The sequence below is a fragment of the Crotalus tigris genome, unplaced genomic scaffold, assembly GCF_016545835.1.
Source record: "Crotalus tigris isolate CLP2741 ecotype Arizona unplaced genomic scaffold, ASM1654583v1 scf7180000023606.2106662, whole genome shotgun sequence".
In the NCBI taxonomy this organism is placed as follows: Eukaryota; Metazoa; Chordata; class Lepidosauria; order Squamata; family Viperidae; genus Crotalus; species Crotalus tigris.
The window spans coordinates 1,031,480-1,054,019 of NW_024100074.1; the positions used below are offsets into that span (position 1 = coordinate 1,031,480).

The window sequence follows — 22,540 nt, forward strand, 5'->3', positions numbered from 1 at the left end:
GGTGAGCAACACATTGAAATCAAGGATATTTTAGATTCTCACAAACATCACGGGTCCACACAGTACTTAGTGGCCTGGAAAGACTTGCCTGCTTCACAGAATGAGTGGGTTTATAAAAAAAAACATCAGGACCCCTAGATTGCTCAAACGCTTCCATACACCCTATCCAAATAAACCTGATTAATGTGTTTATTTTTGTTTTTCCTTTCAGCCCTTCCTGTTTGTTTTACAGGTGGATTTGTCTTTCTATTGGGGGGGCGAATGTCAGAGCTCCTCAAATGTATTTGCCTTTAATCCTCCCATTTCTCCCTTTCTTGCTTTTGCCTATGTATTTTTGGGGCTTGCCATAATGTTGGGGGAGAGTGCTTCCATGGGGAATATTATTTGCTTTGCTCTGCTCTGTACGAGATGCCCTTCCTCTGGGTGAGAAGAATCCGACCTGAAAACATCTGCCTTATCGCCCGAAAATGGAGCCTGGGGCCGTTGGGAAACAAAACCAAGAGAGACTTTGAGATGGGCGCTAAATCTCCAGTTTCTCATAACACTGTGGCACCTGTGGATTGGCTGGATTTCAACAGGATAGTGGGACACTGGGCGGAGGAGTTTTGAATTGCCTTTTTGATGTAATCCTTATGCACCAAATCTTTAGAACTTGTTTTGCTCTCTTTCCATCACTAATTCTCAATAAAAGTTCCTTTTGAGACAATGCCTGTTTCAAGAGTTCTGCTTTCTTGAGATCTAGCTGAGGCAGGTCCTTACAGATGGGTCATATTAGTTTCTGCTCACAATAAATGTGATTCATTTGGCTACTTCATTTCTATTCTGGATTGTAACGCTATCTTTATTTAGCAGTTGTTTTTACTGGAACACATGGCCTGTTTAGACCAGACAAGGATTGGCAGTTTTACAATTGCTTCCTGCATTGCATAAAGTTTTGCCCACTAAGAGTGTGGAAAGGATACTTATGGTCAAAACTGTACCAAAGCCTGAAGATCCATGCACTTTCCTGTTTTGTCCGATTCCTTCGTTCAGCATCTGGACCATCCTGGGCAGGAAAGACAGTTTTGTTATGCAAAGCACATTATCAAATAAAGGAATAATATGATCTGAGTAGGAGCAAGATAACAATAGTTTTCCAGCAGAAATTTTCTTTTCAAAGGGGGCAGAAACATAACACCTAGAGACATGCTTAGAAAATAAAAGTGAGGGAGGGCTAAAACCCTGCACTTTGTTTGGAAGTATGCTCATCTTGCCAGTAAAGGGTCAAATGTAGGCTTGCATAAAGGACATCTTGGGAAAGAGAGTGTCCATTTTGCTAGTTTAACTTCTGATACAAGAATGTGAAGTGACCATATCCATATAAAACCTGGGAGGCCATTTTATGAAAATGTGCAAAATATGGAGCCTAGTTACTAAATATACCAACTGGATCAAAAGTTTACTAAAGCTGACTTCCGGTTTTGGGTTGCAGTGGGTGCAGGCACACGAAGAGACTTCTTTCTTCATTACCTGCTTTTCCTCTGCTGGTAGACCCTTAATTGAGTCAAAAAGTCACCCTGGAGGGGTGACTATTGATGAGGAGGACTCTCGTTGATTGCGGGGGGAGGAAGCAGCTCCTTCCGCAGTCCGAGGCAGCTCCTCAGGGCCGACGGAGAAAGCCATTTAGCTGTTCCAGCCGAAAGTCAAAAGAACATCTAAGCATTAAGAAACCATCGTGGATGATCCCAGTGAGACTTTTCCCTCTCTCTCTTTGCTTAACTACTCTTCTGTTAAAAGCTTTTGGAATTACTTCCCTGCTTTGAAAGAGCTGCCTTTGTTTATCTGAGGAAAAGAGCTTTCCATAACAAAGGAAAAAACTTCTTATGGACTATTTTTATTTTTGGTTACTTGGGGGCCCTGGAAAAATCCTTATCATAAAATTTTATTATTATATCTTCTAAGCTGGAGAATATTGTTTTCCTATGTCCTGGACTTATTTTTTTTATTGGTGGGGGTGGATACTGACTAAATGTTTTGGAATATAGCCTCCACTAAAAGATAACAGGATTGGATTTAGTTACTACTGAAATGGAGAAACCATATTTACAACTCAACTGTAAACTCATACTGGAAACAATTTATGAAGCTACTGAGGAAATATGTTCCCAAATAAGAGAGAGTACTGCAGAAATAATAAACAGAAATTCTACTGTGAACTTACAAACTGACCTTCAGACTTTATTTGATCATTCTACAGACCAAAAAGCAATAGAAGAGGAATTAATTTACATACAACCTATGGAGACTCTGGATGACCAAAAAATGATTGTAACTAAACTATCTACAATTGCAAAACTAACATAAATGGACTTGAAATACAACTGTTGGAGAATTATGATAACTTTGATAATCAACTACTAATTATAAAATTGGATATGATCAAGTGTTTTATCCAGCAGACAGGAGCCAGGCGTCAAAAACAGAGGATGGGAGGTCTTTTACTGACCCAAATGACATTATAAGTAATAATGGCAGACCTACTTGCTGAAATAGAGGCTTTGTTATGGAAACCTTCTTGGCATAAAAAAAAGCCAGAATAAGACTAAAAAGAGAAATTTAAAATTATATGTAATGGATTAAAAAGGTTTTGAGAAATATGGATTGATTTAAGGATTAAGACTTAGAGTTGAAAATTTGTGATTATTAGAATATATATGTTAAACAGAGTAAGAATGTATTTTTGGAATAATATGTTTATTTGTATGAAAATTATTTTGTAATGGAATGAGAATAAGAATATGAAAGAGGTTTTTAGAAATTTGGATTGATTTAACAACTAATTGAGTGTGTTAAGTTAGTAAGACGATGTTTTGTGTAATAATAGGTGTGTTCTTTTTTTTATAGACATGATAATTATTTGAATGAGATTTAAATGCTATCTGAAGAAATAAGAAAGATTTGTGATAAAATCAATGATTTATGAGATTATGAATTAGAATATATTTGGATAAGTATTTTAGAAGGGATACCCAAAGTGATAATACATTTATCTAAGATCAAATTGGACTATGGTAACTGTAAATTAATAAAGTTCAAAACAGGACTAGGATTTATAGATATGTAATGTAGAAATGGATTATGTTAAATAGGTTATATTATTTGAGGGAAATAGAGAGGGAACATTTAATGTATTTACTTGAGCTATTATATGATTTTGTTTTTGGATGATTGATCACCTAACCACCATGGTGTGTCTTGAGTATTCTGTTGTAAAAGTTAAAAAAAACAATAAAATTTGTTATAAAAAAAGTTTACTTAAGCTATATGAGCTATATGAAGCAAGGGCAACTATTCACAAACATGGAGTTCCTCCATAAGACATAAAAGGAGGATGTAATTTATACTACTCCTGGACATGAGTATCAGGATAGCATCCTGCCTTTTATCCTAATTATACAGCTCTAAACAACATAAAAACTGTCAAATGGAACTCTGGTTATAGAGAAGACCAGATGAGAAATGTCTGTATAAATATAAATAAATATCAATAAATAATTTAACTAGTATACGATTTTCTTTCCTGAGATGAACTGGAACAATTGCTGAAAATTAGAAGATTCAGTCAGTTGAAAGCAGAAGGTAAGAAAAAGGAAAGAGTTCTAGGAGATATCTGAAAAGGAAGTAGGTTATTCACAAGGAACATTCTATTTCTCCCTCCAAACTTTTAAAGAAGTTAATCCTTCACATGTCTTGGTGAATGCAATAATGGATTTGGTGACTGCCAGGCTTCAGGGGTGTGGGGCGCTAAGCTTTAGCTGTATTGTAATGTAAAAACTAATTTTAAAAAAGTAGATATAGGAATCCAAAACTGGAGCTTCTTTGTAAGAAATACATCAAATAGATATGGGGGGAACAAGGTGAGGACAAAGAGGAAAGCAGTAGAGGACAAAGAGGAAAGAAAACAAGGCAATATGTGATTGTTCCTTCTTTCCTTTCCTTTCCGTATGTATGTATAGGATGAAACAAAATTGAAGGACAAAAATAAAACTTCCTAACAAACAAAGAACTTGGCTGCCCCATTTATATTCTAATACTGTGTTTCCCTGAAAATAAAACCTATCCCAAAAATAAGCCCTAGATAAAGCCCCACTCACCCACCCACCTCTTCTCTTTCACTCCCCTTCCGAGCCAAACTGCTGGCGCTTTCGGCTCCCTGGCCCCCTTTGTAGCTCTGTCCACACACACACCGAAGCAGCAGATGGAACCCTGGAGGGTCGGAGGGGATGCTGAAGTGAACAGGGATCCTGCCTGCAGCGCCCATGCCGTCTGCTCCTTCCCTGCTAGAGCTGGAATGCCGCTGCATTTCAGTAGATGCCGGCCTTCCCTCCAGCAGGCCTGGGCAGTTGTTGGAGAGAGACGGGCCAGTTTCAGCACCTGGTGCCCTTGGAGCGTTTGCCTTGCCACCTGCTTTCCAGCTCTGTCTTGTTTCTCCACCACCGTGGAGCTGGAGAGCTTGCCTCATCACCATCCAGATGCCTTCACTTCCCCCAAGCATTTCTTTGCTTACTTGCTTTTCAGCTGCATTGCATTTCTCTATCAAGTTTCTCCATCGCGTTTCTCTGCCGCCATGTGCAGGGAAACAAAGGAAGTTTTGGGGGCTAAAAAAAAAAGTTCAATCAGATCTTCTAACTTTGCGAGAAGTTGGAAGGTCTGATTGACCTTTTTTTTTTCAGTCCCACAAACTTTTGTTTCCTGCATGCAATGGCAGAGAAATGCGATAGAGAAACATGACACAGCTGAAAAGCAGGTTAGCAAAGAAATGCTTGGGGGAAGCAAGGGCATCTGGGTAGTGGTGGGGCAAGCTCTCCAGCTCCCCAGCGGTGGAGAAACACGACAGAGCTGGAAAGCAGGTGGCAACGCAAATCCCCAAGGGCGCCAGGCCTCTTTCCAGGAGCTACCCAGGCCTGTTGGAGGGAAGGCCGGCATCTACTGAAATGCAGTGGCATTCTCGCTCTGGTGGAGAAGAGGCAGCCAGCATGGGCATTACAGGCAGAATGCCCACTCATTTCAGCACTCTCCCCAACCTCTGGGACTCCGCCGGCACTTTGGCCCTGGGCAGCCACCTCCCTGCTCACCTCTAAGGTGGGCCGGGCCGGGCCAGGAAGGCAACCCCCCAGCATTCCCGGGGCAAAGGCCCCCTGTTCTGCCTGGAGGAGCGTCAGCCTAGCTGCCCCTGCCTTGGCATCCTTCCTGCTACCACCCAGCACAGCTACCCCAGGGCTGCAGGGGCTGGCCTGGCACAGGAACGGCATACGTATCCCCTGCCCAAACTCTCTCATACCCTACCTTTACCATAGTTGGTCCGTCCTGATATTCCAAGGTTGGCCCATCACTGCCACACTTCGAACTCTGCATCTCCACCCCATGCGCAGGCCCCCAAGCTTTCACCTCCTGCTATAAGACATCCCCTGAAAATAAGCCCTAGTGCTTATTTCGGAGCCCAAAAGAAAATGAGACTGAGTCTTATTTTCAGGGAAACACAGTATAAGGCTGAAACTTGCCTGTGAATTTCACAGCCACATAAGTTGAGCACAAGTTTTTTTTGGGGGAAGGTAGAATATGAATGCTGCTCGAATATGCTTATACATGAACATCACTGACCGTTTGAAAAAGTTAACTACTTACTCCTTGTAAGACTTGGAAGCTGTCATTGTTGGGTGGAGGGTCTTGATCTGGGTCAACTCCAACTCTGTACAAATATCAGGAAACAAAGAGCATGAGATAATTAACTGAATTAATACCTTTTCCACTGGGCTTGAGGCCAGTGGAAAAGATGTAGCATAGGTAGGTATGCATAGCGCAAAAAGAACCAGAAAGTGTCTGGTAATATAATGGTTGTTAAGTATTACTGTGCTTCTACTCGAATACTCTAATTTCAGGATACTATTTTTTAAACAACCTTAGTAAAATACCACTCCATAGAACTGAAGCAATCAATATTGCGTAGAAAGAGAATGCTTGTTTGACTATTGCACACCTTGAAAGCTTCATCAACTTTCTCACTGTTTTAATAAGACAACCAGATATGTTAAGAGAAACAACTAAGTATCTATCTGGATTTTATTTTCTAATGACTATTGCTATTAATTAAGGAAATGAGTTATCTGACCTTGAAAGACTTAGGACGGGGATGTCCAATTTTGACAACTTTAAGATCTGTGGACTTCAACTTCCCATGCTGGCTAGGGAATTCTGAGAATTGAAGTCCACATGTTTTAAAGTTGCCAAGGTTGGGCATCTCTGCTGTAGAGTATCAAGAGAAGAAGGGGGAAATCAGGAGCATGGAACCGAATCCGTCTCCAGAGGTTGATACTGCTCCCTACAGCATGGACTGGATGTTATCAGGGTTTGAGGATCAGGAGAGAAGCAGCCCCTTTACTGAATTCACCCTGTTCCCTTCCCCCCATCTCCTGCACTTATACCATGGTTCTAAATCAGTCCCCAGAGTTTAGAAGAATGTGACAGAAAGTCTCTAGTGACTACATCAGTTCTGTAGTGGCTTCATTGAGGAATTCAATTATCAGAAGTGAAATAAAGACTGAAGAACCAGTTGCATAGAAAGCTGACAGGAGTTCAGTCAACGTTGCAGGAAGATACACCATAAGCAAGTATTTTTTTTAAGGCAGTAGAAATCTTGTAAGCATGAAAAGATCACTCAGCAGATCAGTGATCTTTAGAACCCAACAAAAAATTCAAATATAAGGCAAATTTGTTGCCAAGTAAATGCAAAGGCAAGGAATATGGTCGATGCAATTCTTAACTGAAAGAGGATTCTTTGTAGTAATGTTTTAACTTATAATACAGTGAAATATTTTAAAATATATTTTATATTCCTCTGGGTTTTGATGACTCATCACAAACAAACAAAACTTTCCACCACGATTTTCTTTTTATTAACATTACTCTCATTTCTCCTAACTCTTTTGAACAAACATATCTTCAATTTATCCAAATACAGCTTTCCACTGTTCCACATCCATCCAACTAAATTACTGAACATGAAACTGAAACACAAGGTTAACTCTGTGGTTTTGCTTTGAAAAGCAAGGCAGTCTCATCTGACTTGCAAGCCTGATATGGAGATATATGGGGCAATTTAATTCTTGAGGCCTTGAGTGGCAATCTGTATTGACAAGGAAAGGCCCATGGGAACAGTTAGGATCTTTTATTATACACAACTGCAGGCAATGGATTTTAATCTAGGTTAGACTGCAGTTTATGTGTATAGAGCAGAGAGGAAGACTAAACACACCCTCTTTTTCAGACCAGGGTCTTGACAGTTTGGGCCTCCTAAGCTAGCAACATCTATGAACTCATATTTAAGGAAGAAGCTACAGCTATTTAGGGGGAAAGTGTACCAAAAAGTGTCTGACAGGATAACAATTGTTAAGTATTACTGTGCTTCTATTCTAATTTCAGGATACTTTTAGCAATTTTATTTATTATGAAATTCATTTATTATAAAATGTATTTTCTGTCCATTTCGTATTCAATGACTCTGGGTGGATATGATTTTATTTGTAGATCAAAACCAAGGACCATAAAACTCTGGTTCTATTTGTAAATCATAACCAAAAGTTTGAGCAGTAACAATATCCTACATAATTCAAACTAGGTTATCTGAATGATTGTGTTCCCCAATATAAATTGGTCCAAGATGGAAAGAGCTTTCTCTCTGTTCCATCTGCTTGTGAAACACACTTGGCAAAAATTTGGAAGACAGCCTTCCAAAATCATTAACTCCCACTTCTTTCCTCTGATGATTTTCCCCTGGTAAGCAAACAATGTTTTTATTTATATAATAGTTATTTATAATCAGTACAAAATTATAATTTGCTCAAACAGCTCAGTTATTTCATGTTTTCCTCACAACAAGGATAAGCAAAACTGAGTCTCTAAAGCTTTCTATTTGGCAGGGTTTTAAATTTCAGTACAATATCCATACTAACTCATACAATATTTAATGCAAAAGAAAAAATGAACAGACATAGGAAAATCCAAACCAGTGGAACATTACGTAGATTTTCCAAAAATCTAGTTTTAGATATTCAAAAACCAGTTAAATCTGCAACCTATGTACCTTTATCTGTGGCTGTCAATTGAATTATTATTCCCAAATTCATTTCTGGCAAACATTTGTTTAAAATATTCACTTCTACCTACAAACTGACTTAGCTCATTTAAGGAAAAATTCTTCATACCAAATATGCTAAGAAAAATAATAATCCTCATCAGGATTTAGAAGAATAGCCCAATTTGGCAAAGGCCAGATAATGTAAAGAAGTTGAAGTGGGTTTTGAGACAAGATAATAAATGCAATCTGATTTGCAAAAGAGTTAGCTCCTAACAAACTTATGATTGCTTGTGAGTTTCTGCACTCTTTTCAGTTGCTAGATAGAACATCATGGAGAATGATAATAGTATTTTTCCAATTCACATGTAGTAAAATCTGCAGTAAAAATAAGAATGGTAAAAAGTCTTCTGCAGCATTAAGAGAAATACATGCAACCGCAGACAAAGAATGCAAACACTTAAGGTTAGAAAAATGAAGAAAGCCAAGCACCAGGTAAAGGTCATTCTGTTTGGTCACCTGAAATACAGCCAGTGGCTTTCATTCATCTCTTCCACCGATGGAATATATTCACCGACTCTAGTATAGCACAAAAATGGGATTGATTTACTTATACATTATTTTTTTTTAAAAAAACACGCCTTTCCATGTTGTTTCTTCTAGGACTACTTTACGCAAAACAAAATACCATTAATGGAGTGCAAAGTATGAAAATCAAAAAGAACAGTAAGAAAAAAGACAATAATATTAAGTAACTCAGAAAATTAAAAATGATTATTATGATTATCATTAAAAGAAATTAAAGGCACCAAGCAAACCTTCTCTTTCAAGTGTCCTTGATCCATAACTAGGGTTCATTCATTCGTTTTCCTCTCTCCCTGCCACCCACTTCAGTGCCAACGGAATGTGGAGAGCAAGGATGGAGATAAAAGCTGTAAGTCTTGATGAAACACCACAAGCTTCCATCAACCCTCCTAAGCAAGCAAAAAAACTTGAGCTGAAATGTATATAGAAAACCAGAGTCCTATTATAATTAATCAGAAGTACTTATAATGAGAAGTTTTCCCATCATTCCTCTTCTCATTCCTAGGTTCATTGTTTCTACTCTTTTCAGAGTCTCTTCTGTCCTTCTCTTTATGTTATTATGGAATGCTACCATCTTCTTTCCAGGTCCTTGCTTCCTATAGTGGCAACGTACTTTCCCAAGCTTTTCTGCTTCTTCTATGATTTTCTCATTTGCTTGGACTGCTGAAGGATCCTCATATGATCATTCAAATACAGATAGTCCTCGACTTACAACAGTTCATTTAGTGACTGTCCAAAGTTACAACAGTACTGAAAAAAGTGACTTATGACCATTTTTCACACCTATGACTTTGCGGCATCCCCACATCACACGATAAAAATTAAGATGCTTGGCTACTGATTCATATTTAAGACAGCTGTAGTGTCCTGGGGTCATGTGATCCTCTTTTGCGATCTTCTGACAAGCAAAGTCAACGGGGAAGTCAATTCACTTAACAATCATGTTACTAATTTAACAACTGCAGTGATCTACTTAATAACTGTGGCAAGAAATATCTAAAATGGGACAAAACTCACTTAACAACTGTCTTACTTAGCAACAGAAGTTTTGGGCTCAATTGTGGTTGTAAATCAAGGACTACCTGTAATGCACCATTATAGGCAAGAGTTTTCTATTTATTTCAGGCCAGATCCTCACCTAAGAATTAAATTTTCTTGATTAAAATCCAGTGGCTGATTATAATGTAGCAGCTGGTGCATATTTGGATGCAATGCAACATCATGGCACTTTATAACTCAGGCCTCAGAGTTCAGCAGTTGCACCAAAAATACAGAGAAGGAATACAACCCATCCTTGCACTGCAGCACAATGTGTCCTAGCTATATGATTTGCAGAAGTAGTCCTCAGTAGTGATAGTTATGACCACTACTGAGCCCAAAATTTCTGCTGCTAAGCTAGATAGTTGTTAAATGAGTTTTGCCCCATTTTAGGACCTTTCTTGCCACAGCTGTTAAGTGAATCACTGCAGTTGTTAGTAAACATGGTTGTTAAGTGAATTTGGCTTTCCTATTGACTTTGCTTGTCAGAAGGTCACAAAAGGTGACCGCAACCATCATAAATACATGCCAGTTGCCAAGTGTACAAATTTTTATGGTGTGACCATGGGGATAATGCAACAGTTGTAAATGTGAAAAATGGCCGTAAGTCACTTTTTTCAGTGCCATTGTAACTTTGAATGGTCACTAAACAAATGACTTTAAGTTGAAGACTACTTATACTAGCCGTCTTCTCTACAGCAATGGAAACATCTGGCAACAAGAGAATATTGTGGCATTTTCTGTGATTGTAATTCTAGTGTTTTGTCAAGAAAAGTTCCACTTGCATCAGATGTCTTGGCTAAATTTTTCACCACTGTGCCCCTTCCACTGAAGTCCTTTGCAATATATCTCATTATTTCTAGAATGATCTCCTCCTTTTAAGAGGTTTTCTTTGAAGGAATCGTGTGTGGAGAAAAAACGCAGTAGGAATAAGTTTTGACTCACACAATTCTGAAGCCACACCTGAATCAAAGTTTACTGATTGGAAAGATAGGGAGAAATGTCCTTGCATTTGCACACAACACTTGTAGATCATTATGGATAAAATTGCTACCAGAATTCCAATTACATAGAAAGAAATATACATATAAAATCTAGCAAGTTATATTTATTTTCAAAATTCTAGAACAATGTTCCTGGGGCAATGCAAAATCTACGTGACATTATACTGTCCATCCAAGATGCCATTCTTGAGGCCTTAGAAAGAACTAAAATTATGAAATGTTTCGTTTTAAAAATACTAAATAAGTTTTTCAAAATATGGATAAAGTCTTTCCTACAGTTCTTCACTGACTAAATAATTCTTGCCAGGCTGTCTTGAACAATTTCAAAGTTCCGCTGTCAGAAGTTTTCAGAATTTTTTTTTTTATTAAAAAAGTTTTTATTTTCCATTTATTTATACAAAATACAATTAACCATTGGTACCGCCTGCCCATTCCCCCCAGGCTGCGTCCACCCTCTCTAAACCTTCCCTACTTCCCTTCTCTTTCTCTCCTCCCCTCCTACTCTCTTCCCTTCCTCATCTCCTCTAACCATCCTACTTCCTCCCTACTCCTTCCTCCCCTCTCATCCCTCTCACACACATGAACGCAGCATAGGGGAAATGCCCAAGCATTTACCATGACTATATTATCATTACCCACCCACTCACTCACCCACCCACCCTCAACCCTCCCCCCCTCGCTTCCCCGAGCAGAATACAGGGTTATTAATAAGAAGGTTAACAATAATAAAAAAAAGGAAAAAAAAGAAAGAAAAAAAATCATACTTAACCTTTAACTCCCCTTAAATTAAGACATATAAACAAATCTCTACAACAATTACTATAAAATTTACTCATAAAATAAATGAAACTTTATATTACCATATTTTTTCTCAATATAATCTATCCATCTTCTCCATACAATAATATATCTTTCTTGTGTATGATCCTTCAAATAAGCAGAAATTTTTGCCATTTCTGCAAAGTTAGAAACTTTAAATATCCATTCTTCTAAAGTAGGCAACGAGTCCTTCTTCCAATACGAGCCTACTAATAACCTTGCTGCAGTTAATAAATTCAACATTAAAGTAGTTTCTTTGTCATTTAAGTCCACAAAAATACCCAATAAAAATAATTGAGGAGTAAACTTTATCTTCCTTTTAAAAATCTTTTGAATATTCCACCAAATCATGATCCAAAAAGCCTTTACCTTTTTACAATTCCACCAAACATGAAAATATGTCGCATCCAAATTACCACATCTCCAACATTTGGGTTGTAAATTTGGATACATGCAAGATAATTTTTTAGGATCTAAATGCCATCCGTAAAACATTTTATAAAAATTTTCCCTCAAATTTTGAGCTTGTGTAAATTTAACATTTCTAATCCAAATTATCTCCCATAAGTCCAATGGGATCGGATCCTGGATATTCTGAGCCCATTTAATCATACAGTCTTTAACCAATTCTGTTTCAAGAAATTTTTGATATATTCAACCAAGTGCTAGCAGCTGATACATCAACTATATGAGACAGTGACTCAATTCAGATATGCAGTATTTTCAAGCCATAAAATTAGAGCCTAAAGTATTCAATTTTTAAAAAAATAGAATAGCTAACAAAGGGAAACTAAGATGATAATGGCTTGTCTACTTTCCCTTTCTCATCTACTCTGTCCTTCAGTCCCTAGCAGCATGCATAAAGATAGCTGCACATAATTCTAATGCTGTTAAAACAAAGTATTACCATAACTAATTGATTGGAAGCCACCCAGAATTTAGTATAAGATGATCAGCTACATAAATGTTTTAAATAAATAATTCAGATACTAAATCATATTAGCCCAGGTTTGTAAATCCATTTCAAAATTATGATGTTATACTCTAGCTGGATAAAGTTAATCATAGCAAGCCACAATAAATCCTTACCTACCATTGGTTCTTTAGCCATGGTCTGAAATGTTAATATTGTAAACTGGTCAACCCTCTCCTATACTATTACTACATAAACCCATTAAATGACTGGGTTATTATGTGCTTAGCAGAGATTCTTGGAACTGCTCCTAAGTGAGTAAATTTCTCTGGTATACATTAAGAAAAACAAGTCATTTCAGAATTACTGATTTTAAAAGCACAAACTCTTTTAAATAGTGTTCTCACAGAAAATATTTTTACTGCTGCATCATTTCCTTTCTCAGAACTATAAACAAAACTAATTGATCAGTTCTTTTCTGCATAGTGGTTTAGGATATCCTGATTCAAGCATTATTTTCTCTAAAGGCTGTTATCAGCAGATGATCTGAAAGATAATTGAATGTTAAATGCTCATGTTTATGCATGACTTAAATGTAATGCAATCCTCTGTCTTAATGAATTGGGTTGTAACAAGGGCTCACTCTTTACTAATGAAGAACATTGTAAGGACCCACCCCACTTTGCATCTTAAGAAGACAGAACTCTTGGAATAATTCTTCCAACAGGAATCCTTTATTAAGAAGAAGTGGTTGCAGGCGTGCTAGACAGGACTTGGGGTCCAAGCTCTCCCATTCAAGGTTTTAAGGGGTTCCCCAGCAGTCCCACTCAATCACACCCCCTTCCAGTGATAGTTTCAGGCATCACAATTCCACCCCTTTGATCCTTTCTTCCGGCTGTATGGAGACTTCAGATAAACTACATGAAAGGTAAATAGCCCCTTTGTCATGGTAAGGTTCTTTGGTGCTATTTACATTCAAACTCTTTGAGGTTGCAATAAACACATTCAAATCCTTAGAAGTATACTGAAGGAAGTGAGGGCCATAAAGCCCCTTTGTTCTCCCCCTTCTCTCCCTCTTATGGCAGAATCCAGAGAAGGCAGAATTGGGGTTTTCTATATTTGATGATTAAAGATGAAATATAATTGGATTCTGACATCCGGCCCCTCTTAAAAATAAGAGAGATCCACCTGAAAGAAAACAAAACAGATATAAAACTTAGTCAGGCTTGTTAGGATACTCTGTGTGAAACTTCTTCAATAGCTTCGGGGCTCTGACATGACGTTTATGGACCCACTCGTTTTGTGAGGGAGGTTTCCAGGCAACTAGGTACTGAGTTGCTCCACGATATCTCCTAGAATCAAGGATTTCTTTTATTTCGAAGTGTTGTTCACCCTCTACCATGACTGGAGGTGGTGGGGGGCGGGATTTTAGGCCGTAGAGGTGACTGATGCTCTCTTTTCAGCAAGCTGCAATGAAAAATTGGGTGTATTTGTCTGAGATTTTTGGGTAATTCTAATTCTACTGTTACTGGATTTATGATTCTTTTAATTGGAAAAGGTCCTATATATTTTGGTCCAAGTTTTTTACAGGGCTGTAGGGACTTTAGGTATTTTGTAGATAAGTACACCATTTCTCCTATAATGAATGGTGTAGGCTCAACCCTTTTTTTATCGGCTTGTGTTTTGTATGCCTGCCTAGCTTCATCTAATGCTTTTCTGACTATTGGCCAGGTGTTTTGTAGTTTCTCCATCCATTCTTTCAGCGAAGGGATCGTTGGTTCGTTTGGGGTTAATTCTGGCATGGGGTTGAAACTTTGACCGGTGGCTATTTGAAAAGGAGTGTAACCTGTGCTGGAGTGGACTGCATTATTGTAGGCAACTTCTACAAAAGGGAGTAAGTCCGCCCACTCGGTCTGCTGGAAACTAAGAAAACATCTTAAATATTGCTTAAATACGGAGTTCATTTTTTCAGCCGCTCCATTTCCTTGAGGGTGGTGGCTAGATGTCAGTCCCTGAGTGGTTCCTAAGAGGGATAAAAATTCCTTCCAAAATGCAGACGTAAATTGCACCCCCCTGTCAGAGATGATGCGTTGGGGTGCCCCATGCAATCTGTAAATGTGTTGGATGAAAAGTTTTGCTAAGGCTTTTGCAGTGGGAATCTTTTGGCAAGGGATAAAGTGCACCTGTTTGGAAAACAAGTCCGTGACCGTCCAGACCACAGTATTCCCATTGCTTTCTGGCAATTCCACTATAAAATCCATGGCTATTTCTCTCCAGGGGGCTGAGGGACTTGCCACTGTTTGCAATAGTCCTGGCACTTTCCCTTGCAACCTCTTTGCCGTGGCACATTTTGGACAACTGGCTATATAACTTTCAATGTCCTTTTTCATGGATGGCCACCAAAATTGCCGTTTAATTAAATGTAAAGTTTTTACAAATCCAAAATGCCCTGCTGATTTTGTGTCATGGCAAAGGTGCATGAAAGTTACTCTTTGAGTTGTTGGTATATATAACTTTTCCCCTACCCAAGGCAACCCGTCTCTCATTGTGCACATATTTTTGTTTTTCTGGAACCATTCATCTGTTTCCAAACTTTTTCTGAATTCAATTCCAGTTTGGCTGTCCAGTTGTGGTTTTATTTTGGCTTGGGGTCTTGTGGTTACTGGTGCTGCCAGTTGTGACTCTGCCATTATTGGCCTAGAGTCTGTGGTTCGTGCGCTGTTATATAAGTCTCTTTAGTCTCTCAAACGCTGCTTGGCACTCCATTGTCCATGTTAGTGGCTGGCTAGGTTTTACTGAGGATGCTCCCTTCGTTTTTAGTAAGTTAGTGAGGGGCAAGGCTATCTGGGCAAATGAGGGGATGAATTGGCGGTAAAAGTTTGCAAAGCCCAGGAAACTTTGTAGTTGCTTTCTTGTGCGGGGTGGCGCCCAATCTAATACTGCTTTGACCTTCTCTGGGTCCATTTCAATGCCCTGTGGGGATATGCGATGGCCTAGGTAGTCTATCCTTTCCTGGTGGAATTCGCATTTTGAGAGTTTGGCATATAGGTGAGCGGCTCGCAGCTTCTTTAAAACTGCTCTGACAAGGTTGACGTGTTCCTCTTTTGTTTCAGTAAAGATAAGAATGTCGTCCAAGTAAACAAGGACCCCCTTAAACAGGTGCTCCCTTAGAACGTCATTGATTAATTGCATAAAGACTGCAGGGCCCCCTTGTAATCCAAATGGCAAGACTTTGAATTGATAGCACCCCATGGGGCAGTTAAATGCAGTCTTCCATTCGTCCCCTTCCTTAATTCTCACGCGATAGTAAGCTTCCCTTAGGTCTAGTTTAGAAAAAAATTTCCCTTTCGATAGGTGTGATACCATGTCTTTCATGAGGGGCAGAGGGTATAGGTTGCTTTCACTGATTGTATTCAGGGCCCTATAATCCACGCATAAACGTAAGGAGCGATCCTTCTTCTCTCTAAAAAGGACCGGGGCAGCCACTTTAGGCTTGGCTGGCTCAATGAAACCTCTCTCTAGGTTTTTTTTAAATAAATCTTTCCATTTCCTCCCTCTCCTTTGGGCTCATGGAGTATAATCTGGGCTTCGGGAGTTTTGCCCCAGGCTTGAATTCAATGGTACAGTCTGTGGGTCGGTGGGGGGGGAGCTCATTCGCCCTCTCCTCACTGAAGACTTCAGCAAGGTCTCTGTATTCCTCTGGTATTTCTGTTAATCTTTTTTCCTCTCCTATGGATGCTTTTTCTATTATTGAGTCTGGTAGCCTCCCTTGGGGTTTTAAGTCCATAGGGTCCCCCTTCGGGAATTTGATTTCTGTCGTCCTCCAATTTACCCAGGGGTTCCATTTTTTTTAACCATTCCATCCCTAGGATCATTGGGCATTCCATGCCTGGGGTCACCACAAACGTTATGTCCTCTTCATGTTTGCCCAGGGAGAGGTGTATTGGTAGAGTGGCTAGGGTAGCTGGCACCCCCCCTGCTATGGATACATCTAACTGGCCAAATGAGATTGGTTGTTCCAGTCTCCTGGATGGGATGCCCAGATTCCCCACTAGTGTTGGGCTAATGAGGCAGCGGGTGCAGCCAGAGTCTATTAAAGCTTTCACCTTCACAGCTTCGGGCATGGGGGGATTAATATAGTCACTGTTTTGAAGATGGGTGTGATGCATCCACTTACCAGGGGTTCGCCCTCCGAGCTGTCATCTGAGGCATCCACTGGCCCTGTGGTGTAGGCTGGAGTTCTTTCTCCTTGGTGAGCAGAAGTGGGGGGTTCTGCAATTTCCATCATTCTCATGGCCGTTTCTTTTGGCTTAGCTGAAGACTTTCCGGATTTGTTGATTGGGGATCTGTCTGGGTTGTGCTGGGGGGCCTTTGAGCAGCATTCTACAGCTCAATGCCCTTCTCTTCCGCACTTGAAACACCCCATTTGCTTCTTGGCTGTATCCGATGATTTCACCGGTTCGTGTGTCAGCTCAGGCGGGGGGCAGCTCCATTGTTTTCCTTGGCGGTGCCTCTTCAATATGTCGATCTCTGCTTCCTCTGCCAAGACGTACCATTCCTCAAGTCGGTGTGGGTCCCCTCGGGGCAGGCAAGCATCATATAGATCATAGTTTAGTCCGTCTTTGAAATGGCCGAGGATGTCTTCTGGCCAATTCAGTTTGCTGGCAATGGCCCGGAATTCTTGTATATATTCAGCCACGGGCGTTTGCCTTGCCTCATCGTTTTTATCCTTTCACGGGCTTTGCAATCAGCCAGGGGGTCTTCAAATCGTCTTCTCAAAGAGGACATGAAACGGTTGAAGTTACTGAGTTCTGGGGCATTGGAGTCATGCAAGTTCACCACCCAATCCGCAGCTGGTCCATCCAGGGCAAATTGCACGATCCGGATGCGGGCTTTGTCGCTGGGAATATCCTGCCCATATTCCTCCATGTAGCTGAGGACTTGGGTTAGGAAAAACCCCAAGCGTGTTGGCTCCCCTTTGAATTTCACCTCCAACGGTGGACGTCTTGGAATGGATCGGTGCCTCCGTTGTTGGTGGTAATGTCTTCCGTCCAGGTTGCCATCTGTGGTCCGGTAGGGGGTGGGGGCTACTGGATCAGTAGCTGTCCCCGGGGTTGCAGGTTCCACGTCCCCCTCTGTGTTTCTTCCTTTGCAGCTCCAGGAGCTGGGGCGGCCGTAGGGCTCAGGATTCTCCTCTCCTAGGGAGCTGAGAGTTCTCTTCATCAGGTCAATAGCTTTCTCTAGGATCCAGTCTGAGTACGGTGCCCAGCTTCCTCCCTCTTCACTTGCGTGCAGGGATTTCTCCATCTCCTGCTTCCATTCTGGTTGCTTGGTCCCCCGTCTCAGGGTCACCTTTCTTGATTCCTTTCCCCACTCACTTTTCTTTCCAACGCCCATTGACCAACGAGGCTTGTGGTCCCGTGTCTCCACCACTTCTTCTCCTGAGGAATCTGACCTCTCGGATCCCAACATCTGGCAAGGTTCCAACTGGGTCAGCGGCTCTCTTTCCAGGGAGTTTTCCCCCTCTCTTGCTCCATTGTCTGACATGGTAAATTTTTGCAAAATCCCCCGGCAAGGGTCTCCCTTCCAGGTGGATTAATTTTGCAAGTCCTGTCTAATGTAAGGACCCACCCCACTTTGCATCTTAAGAAGACAGAACTCTTGGAATAATTCTTCCAACAGGAATCCTTTATTAAGAAGAAGTGGTTGCAGGCGTGCTAGACAGGACTTGGGGTCCAAGCTCTCCCATTCAAGGTTTTAAGGGGTTCCCCAGCAGTCCCACTCAATCACACCCCCTTCCAGTGATAGTTTCAGGCATCACAATTCCACCCCTTTGATCCTTTCTTCCGTCTGGATGGAGACTTCAGATAAACTACATGAAAGGTAAATAGCCCCTTTGTCATGGTAAGGTTCTTTGGTGCTATTTACATTCAAACTCTTTGAGGTTGCAATAAACACATTCAAATCCTTAGAAGTATACTGAAGGAAGTGAGGGCCATAAAGCCCCTTTGTTCTCCCCCTTCTCTCCCTCTTATGGCAGAATCCAGAGAAGGCAGAATTGGGGTTTTCTATATTTGATGATTAAAGATGAAATATAATTGGATTCTGACAAACATTTAAAAAACCTTCAAAGCAGTTAAACCCAAAGTTGCACAGGACATTAGTAATGGCTAAAGGTATCTAACTGAATAAGGTACACAAAAATTGTATTAGATTAGAAGGTTCCCTGATAACAAATGACTGTATCAGATTTCCAGGTAAATGTGCTATGCACATAACTTTCTATCCTTTTTTTTCACTAGTAATCCTCAAATGGACATCACATTTTACACTCTAATTGTAATTTCAGCTAAACAGAATCCCTCTTCTACACAATGTATCTCACCACAAGTAAGGTTAGTGATGGCTATGTTCCTTACTGTGCCAAAGTATTATTAACCTCGACTAGAATATTCTTCTATTGTAGAGAGAATACAGGTAGTTCTTAACTTACAACAGTTCGTTTAGTATCCGTACAAAGTTATAATGGCACTGAAAATACTGACTTCATTCCATTTTTCACACTTATGACCATTGCAACTACCTGACAAGCAAAGAGAATGGGAAAGCCAGATTCATTTAACCACTGTGTTACTAATTTAACAACTTCAGTGATTTACTTAACAAATGTGGCAAGAAAAATCATAAAATGAGGCAAAACTCACAACAAATTTCTCACTTAACAACATAAATTTTGCGCTCAATTGTGATCAAACATTGAGGACTACCTGTAATTAGCACTGCCTCAAACTCTAACCAACTAATACTGTTATGATTTTTCCTCCTCCTCTTTGTATTACAGTTGCCCATGACTGCCATCTTCTGGTTTGTTTTATGTTCTGCAGCTTCAATGATTTTCTATTCTGTACATACAGACAGACTCAGCTCAATTAAAAGGAAACAGGGTTAACACTGCAAATCTTTAAGAGCTTGTCTCTTTACAAAGCATACTCCTTTATCTATGATTTAGCTCAGGAGTGGATAAGAAAGAGAAGGATTCCAAAGGTCCAAACAAATTCTAAGTGTATGGAAAGGATATTTCCTGACCGTTTGACAAAATAAATCCCAAAGAAAATGTTCGCATTTTTCTGCACTTATTGCGTCTGCAGAATCTCGCCCCACTGCCCTGTTTAGGGTGACCCATTCCCTACTTAATGTTCGGGAAGCCGGGGAGCCCTTACAGGGTAGGGCGAAAGAATTTGTGCAGTTTCTATCAGACAAAATTGCTCGGATTCAGACAGACCTAGACTCCGATTGGGCAGGGCCTTCTGAGATGACCGGGGCAGGTCTTAGCCCAGTTTTATGGGATGAATTTGAGTCTGTGACCACTGAGGATGTTGACAGAGCAGTGGGAGCGATGAGCGCCTCCACTTGTTTATTGGACCCGTGTCCTTCCTGGTTGGTCTCAGCCGCCAAGGAGGTGACACGAGGCTGGCTCCAGGTGTTGATCAATGCTTCGTTGAGGAGTCTTTCCCGCAATCCTTGAAGGAAGCGGTTGTGAGGCCCCTTCTCAAGAAGCCTACCATGGACCCGGCTGATTTAAATAACTTCCGTCCAGTCTCCCATCTCCCCTTTTTGGGGAAGGTTGTAGAGAGAGTGGTGGCACTCCAGCTCTGACGGTCTCTGGATGAAGCGGATTACCTAGACCCTTTTCAATCTGGCTTCAGGCCCGGCTTCAGCACAGAAACTGCTTTGGTCTCGCTGATTGATGATCTCTGGCGGGCCCGAGACAGGGGTTATTCCTCTGTCTTGGTGCTACTTGACCTCTCAGCGGCTTTTGCTACCATCGATCATGGTATCCTTTTGCGACGACTTGGAGGGGTGGGAGTGGGAGGCACCGTTTTACGGTGGTTCTCCTCCTACCTCTCTGGCCAGTCGCAATCGGTACTGGTGGGGGGGCAGAGGTCAATCCCGAGGCCCCTTGAATGAGGGGTGCTGCAGGGGTTGGTCCTCTCCCCCCTCCTATTTAACATTTACATGAAGCCGCTGGGTAAGATCATCAGACAGCACGGGGTGAGGTTTCATCAGTATGCTGATGATACCCAGCTATATATCTCTTCCCCGAGCTCTCTCAGTGAAGCGGCTGATGTGATGGGCCATTGCCTTGAAGCCGTGAGGGTCTGGATGGGGGTTAACAGACTCAGGCTCAATCCTGACAAGACCGAGTGGCTTTGGATGTTGCCTCCCAAGGATCATGTTAACTGTCCAGTGTTGACTCTAGCAGGGGGAAATATACCCCTTCGGAGCGGGTTCGCAACTTGGGTGTCTTCCTTGATCCACAGCTGAAATTGGAACATCATTTGACGGCAGTGGCTGGGAGGACCTTTGCACAAGTTCGTCTGTTGCACCAGTTGCGACCCTACCTGGACCGGGAGGCTCTCCTTACAGTCACTCATGCCCTTGTCACCTCACGCTTGGACTACTGCAACGCACTCTACATGAGGCTACCCTTGAAAAGTATTCAGAGACTACAGTTGGTCCAGAATGCAGCCGCGCGAGTGATAGCGGGTGTTCCTCAGTACACCCACATTACACCTATCCTCCGCGAGCTGCACTGGTTGCCTATTGGTCTCCGGGTCCAATTCAAGGTGTTGGTTATTACCTTTAAAGCTCTATATGGCTCAGGGCCAGGCTATTTGCGAGACCACTTACTACCTCATAGTTCCCTTCATCCGGTTAGATCCCACAGGCTGGGCCTACTTCAGGTCCCGTCAGCCAAGCAGTGCCATTTGGCGGGGCCGCGGGGGAGGGCTTTCTCTATGATGGCGCCGTCTTGGAACCAGCTCCCCCCGGAGATTAGGACCACTTCCACCCTGTTGGTTTTCCGCAAGCTGCTTAAGACCTGGCTTTTCCGGCAGGCCTGGGGTTTATAAAATCTGACCCCTGGATGAATGTTACTGTATTGTTTGTCTTGTTAAGTTATATTGTGTTTTTATTGTTAGCCACCCAGAGTCCTGTGGGAGTGGGGTGGTTTATAAATTTTAATAAATAAAAATAAATAAATAAACTTTGTTGCTGAAGGTTGATGAAAATAATCAAGAATGGAATTTTGCTGTGAGTGAACTATAGATCCTGGTCCTGCCTGATATTCACAAGTAACTCCTTGGTTTAGAATTTTTCCTCATACTAGTAATCAATCAAAAGCAATCTTCTATTTGAAAGTGTATCTTTACCTTAAAAAAAACACATACACAAAACCAGTTTAACCTTTCAAAGCAGCAAACTTCTGGATATATGAATTATGATCATATATTTTCTATGCAACTAAGTACATTATTTTGTTTATTTATAGCATACTATTATTTTTACAGATAAATCAAAGTGGCAAAGATATCCAATATGCCTTCTTCCTATTTTCCCCTCTGTGAGGTGTATTGAGCTGAGAGAGAGTAACTGGCGCAAGGTCACCCAACTGGCTTTCATGGCTATGGCAGGACTTGAACTCACAATCTCCTGTTTTCTGACTTGATGTCTTAACCAATAGACCAAAATGGCTCCAGTTTGAATATCTGTTAATACTGATTTGATTTTTTTAAAAAGTCATGTTATGAACAAGTTGGTTCAAATTCAGACTGGATACCTTATGTTTAGCCATGACAGCATGGGTGTTGTGCCTCCACCAACGATCCAGACAGTAAAAAAGACAATAAGTAGGGTTGTGGAGAACATCATCTGATGAGCATAAGTTGCAGTGTCCCGGATGGAAAGAGCAAATGCCATGGCTCCACGGAGACCTGCAGGCAACAGTGACAAAAGGACAGTGGTTGTCACACAGTACAGAAGAGCTGTTTTGAGTTATCTCCATCTAAACAGAATGCCAGCATTTAATATTTAACACAATCTATAATTACCAATGTTATACACAGTTTCTCAACTCCAAGAAAGAGAATCTGTTACTACGATGAAATATGAATGCTTTTTAAAATCAGTATGTATCTGTTGAAGATTGTGCAAGCCGTTCAACAATTAACAAAGCAGCTAAAAGAAATCCACCATTTAATTGGTCTCAGTGGTTTATAAAAATAAGTTTTG

At 40.8% G+C, this 22,540-nt stretch overlaps 2 protein-coding genes across 5 annotated transcripts in view; one reads left to right on the forward strand and one right to left on the reverse strand.

Annotated features, from left to right (window-relative positions):
* Window positions 1–22,540, forward strand: part of CHST7 (carbohydrate sulfotransferase 7) — a 105,765-nt gene that overhangs the window by 37,186 nt on the left and 46,039 nt on the right. The window lies entirely within an intron of this gene.
* The window catches only part of SLC9A7 (solute carrier family 9 member A7), a 97,487-nt gene that overhangs the window by 11,706 nt on the left and 63,241 nt on the right, over window positions 1–22,540 (reverse strand). For 2 of the 3 annotated variants that reach the window (XM_039319639.1, XM_039319643.1), the window contains exons 12-15: window positions 22,089–22,242; window positions 8,630–8,689; window positions 5,665–5,728; window positions 963–1,045 (exon numbers count right to left, since the gene is read on the reverse strand). In XM_039319639.1, the coding sequence (XP_039175573.1) occupies window positions 963–1,045; window positions 5,665–5,728; window positions 8,630–8,689; window positions 22,089–22,242 (361 nt within the window). The remainder of the gene's footprint in view (window positions 1–962; window positions 1,046–5,664; window positions 5,729–8,629; window positions 8,690–22,088; window positions 22,243–22,540) is intronic. The other variant, XM_039319640.1, reaches the window with a different exon arrangement.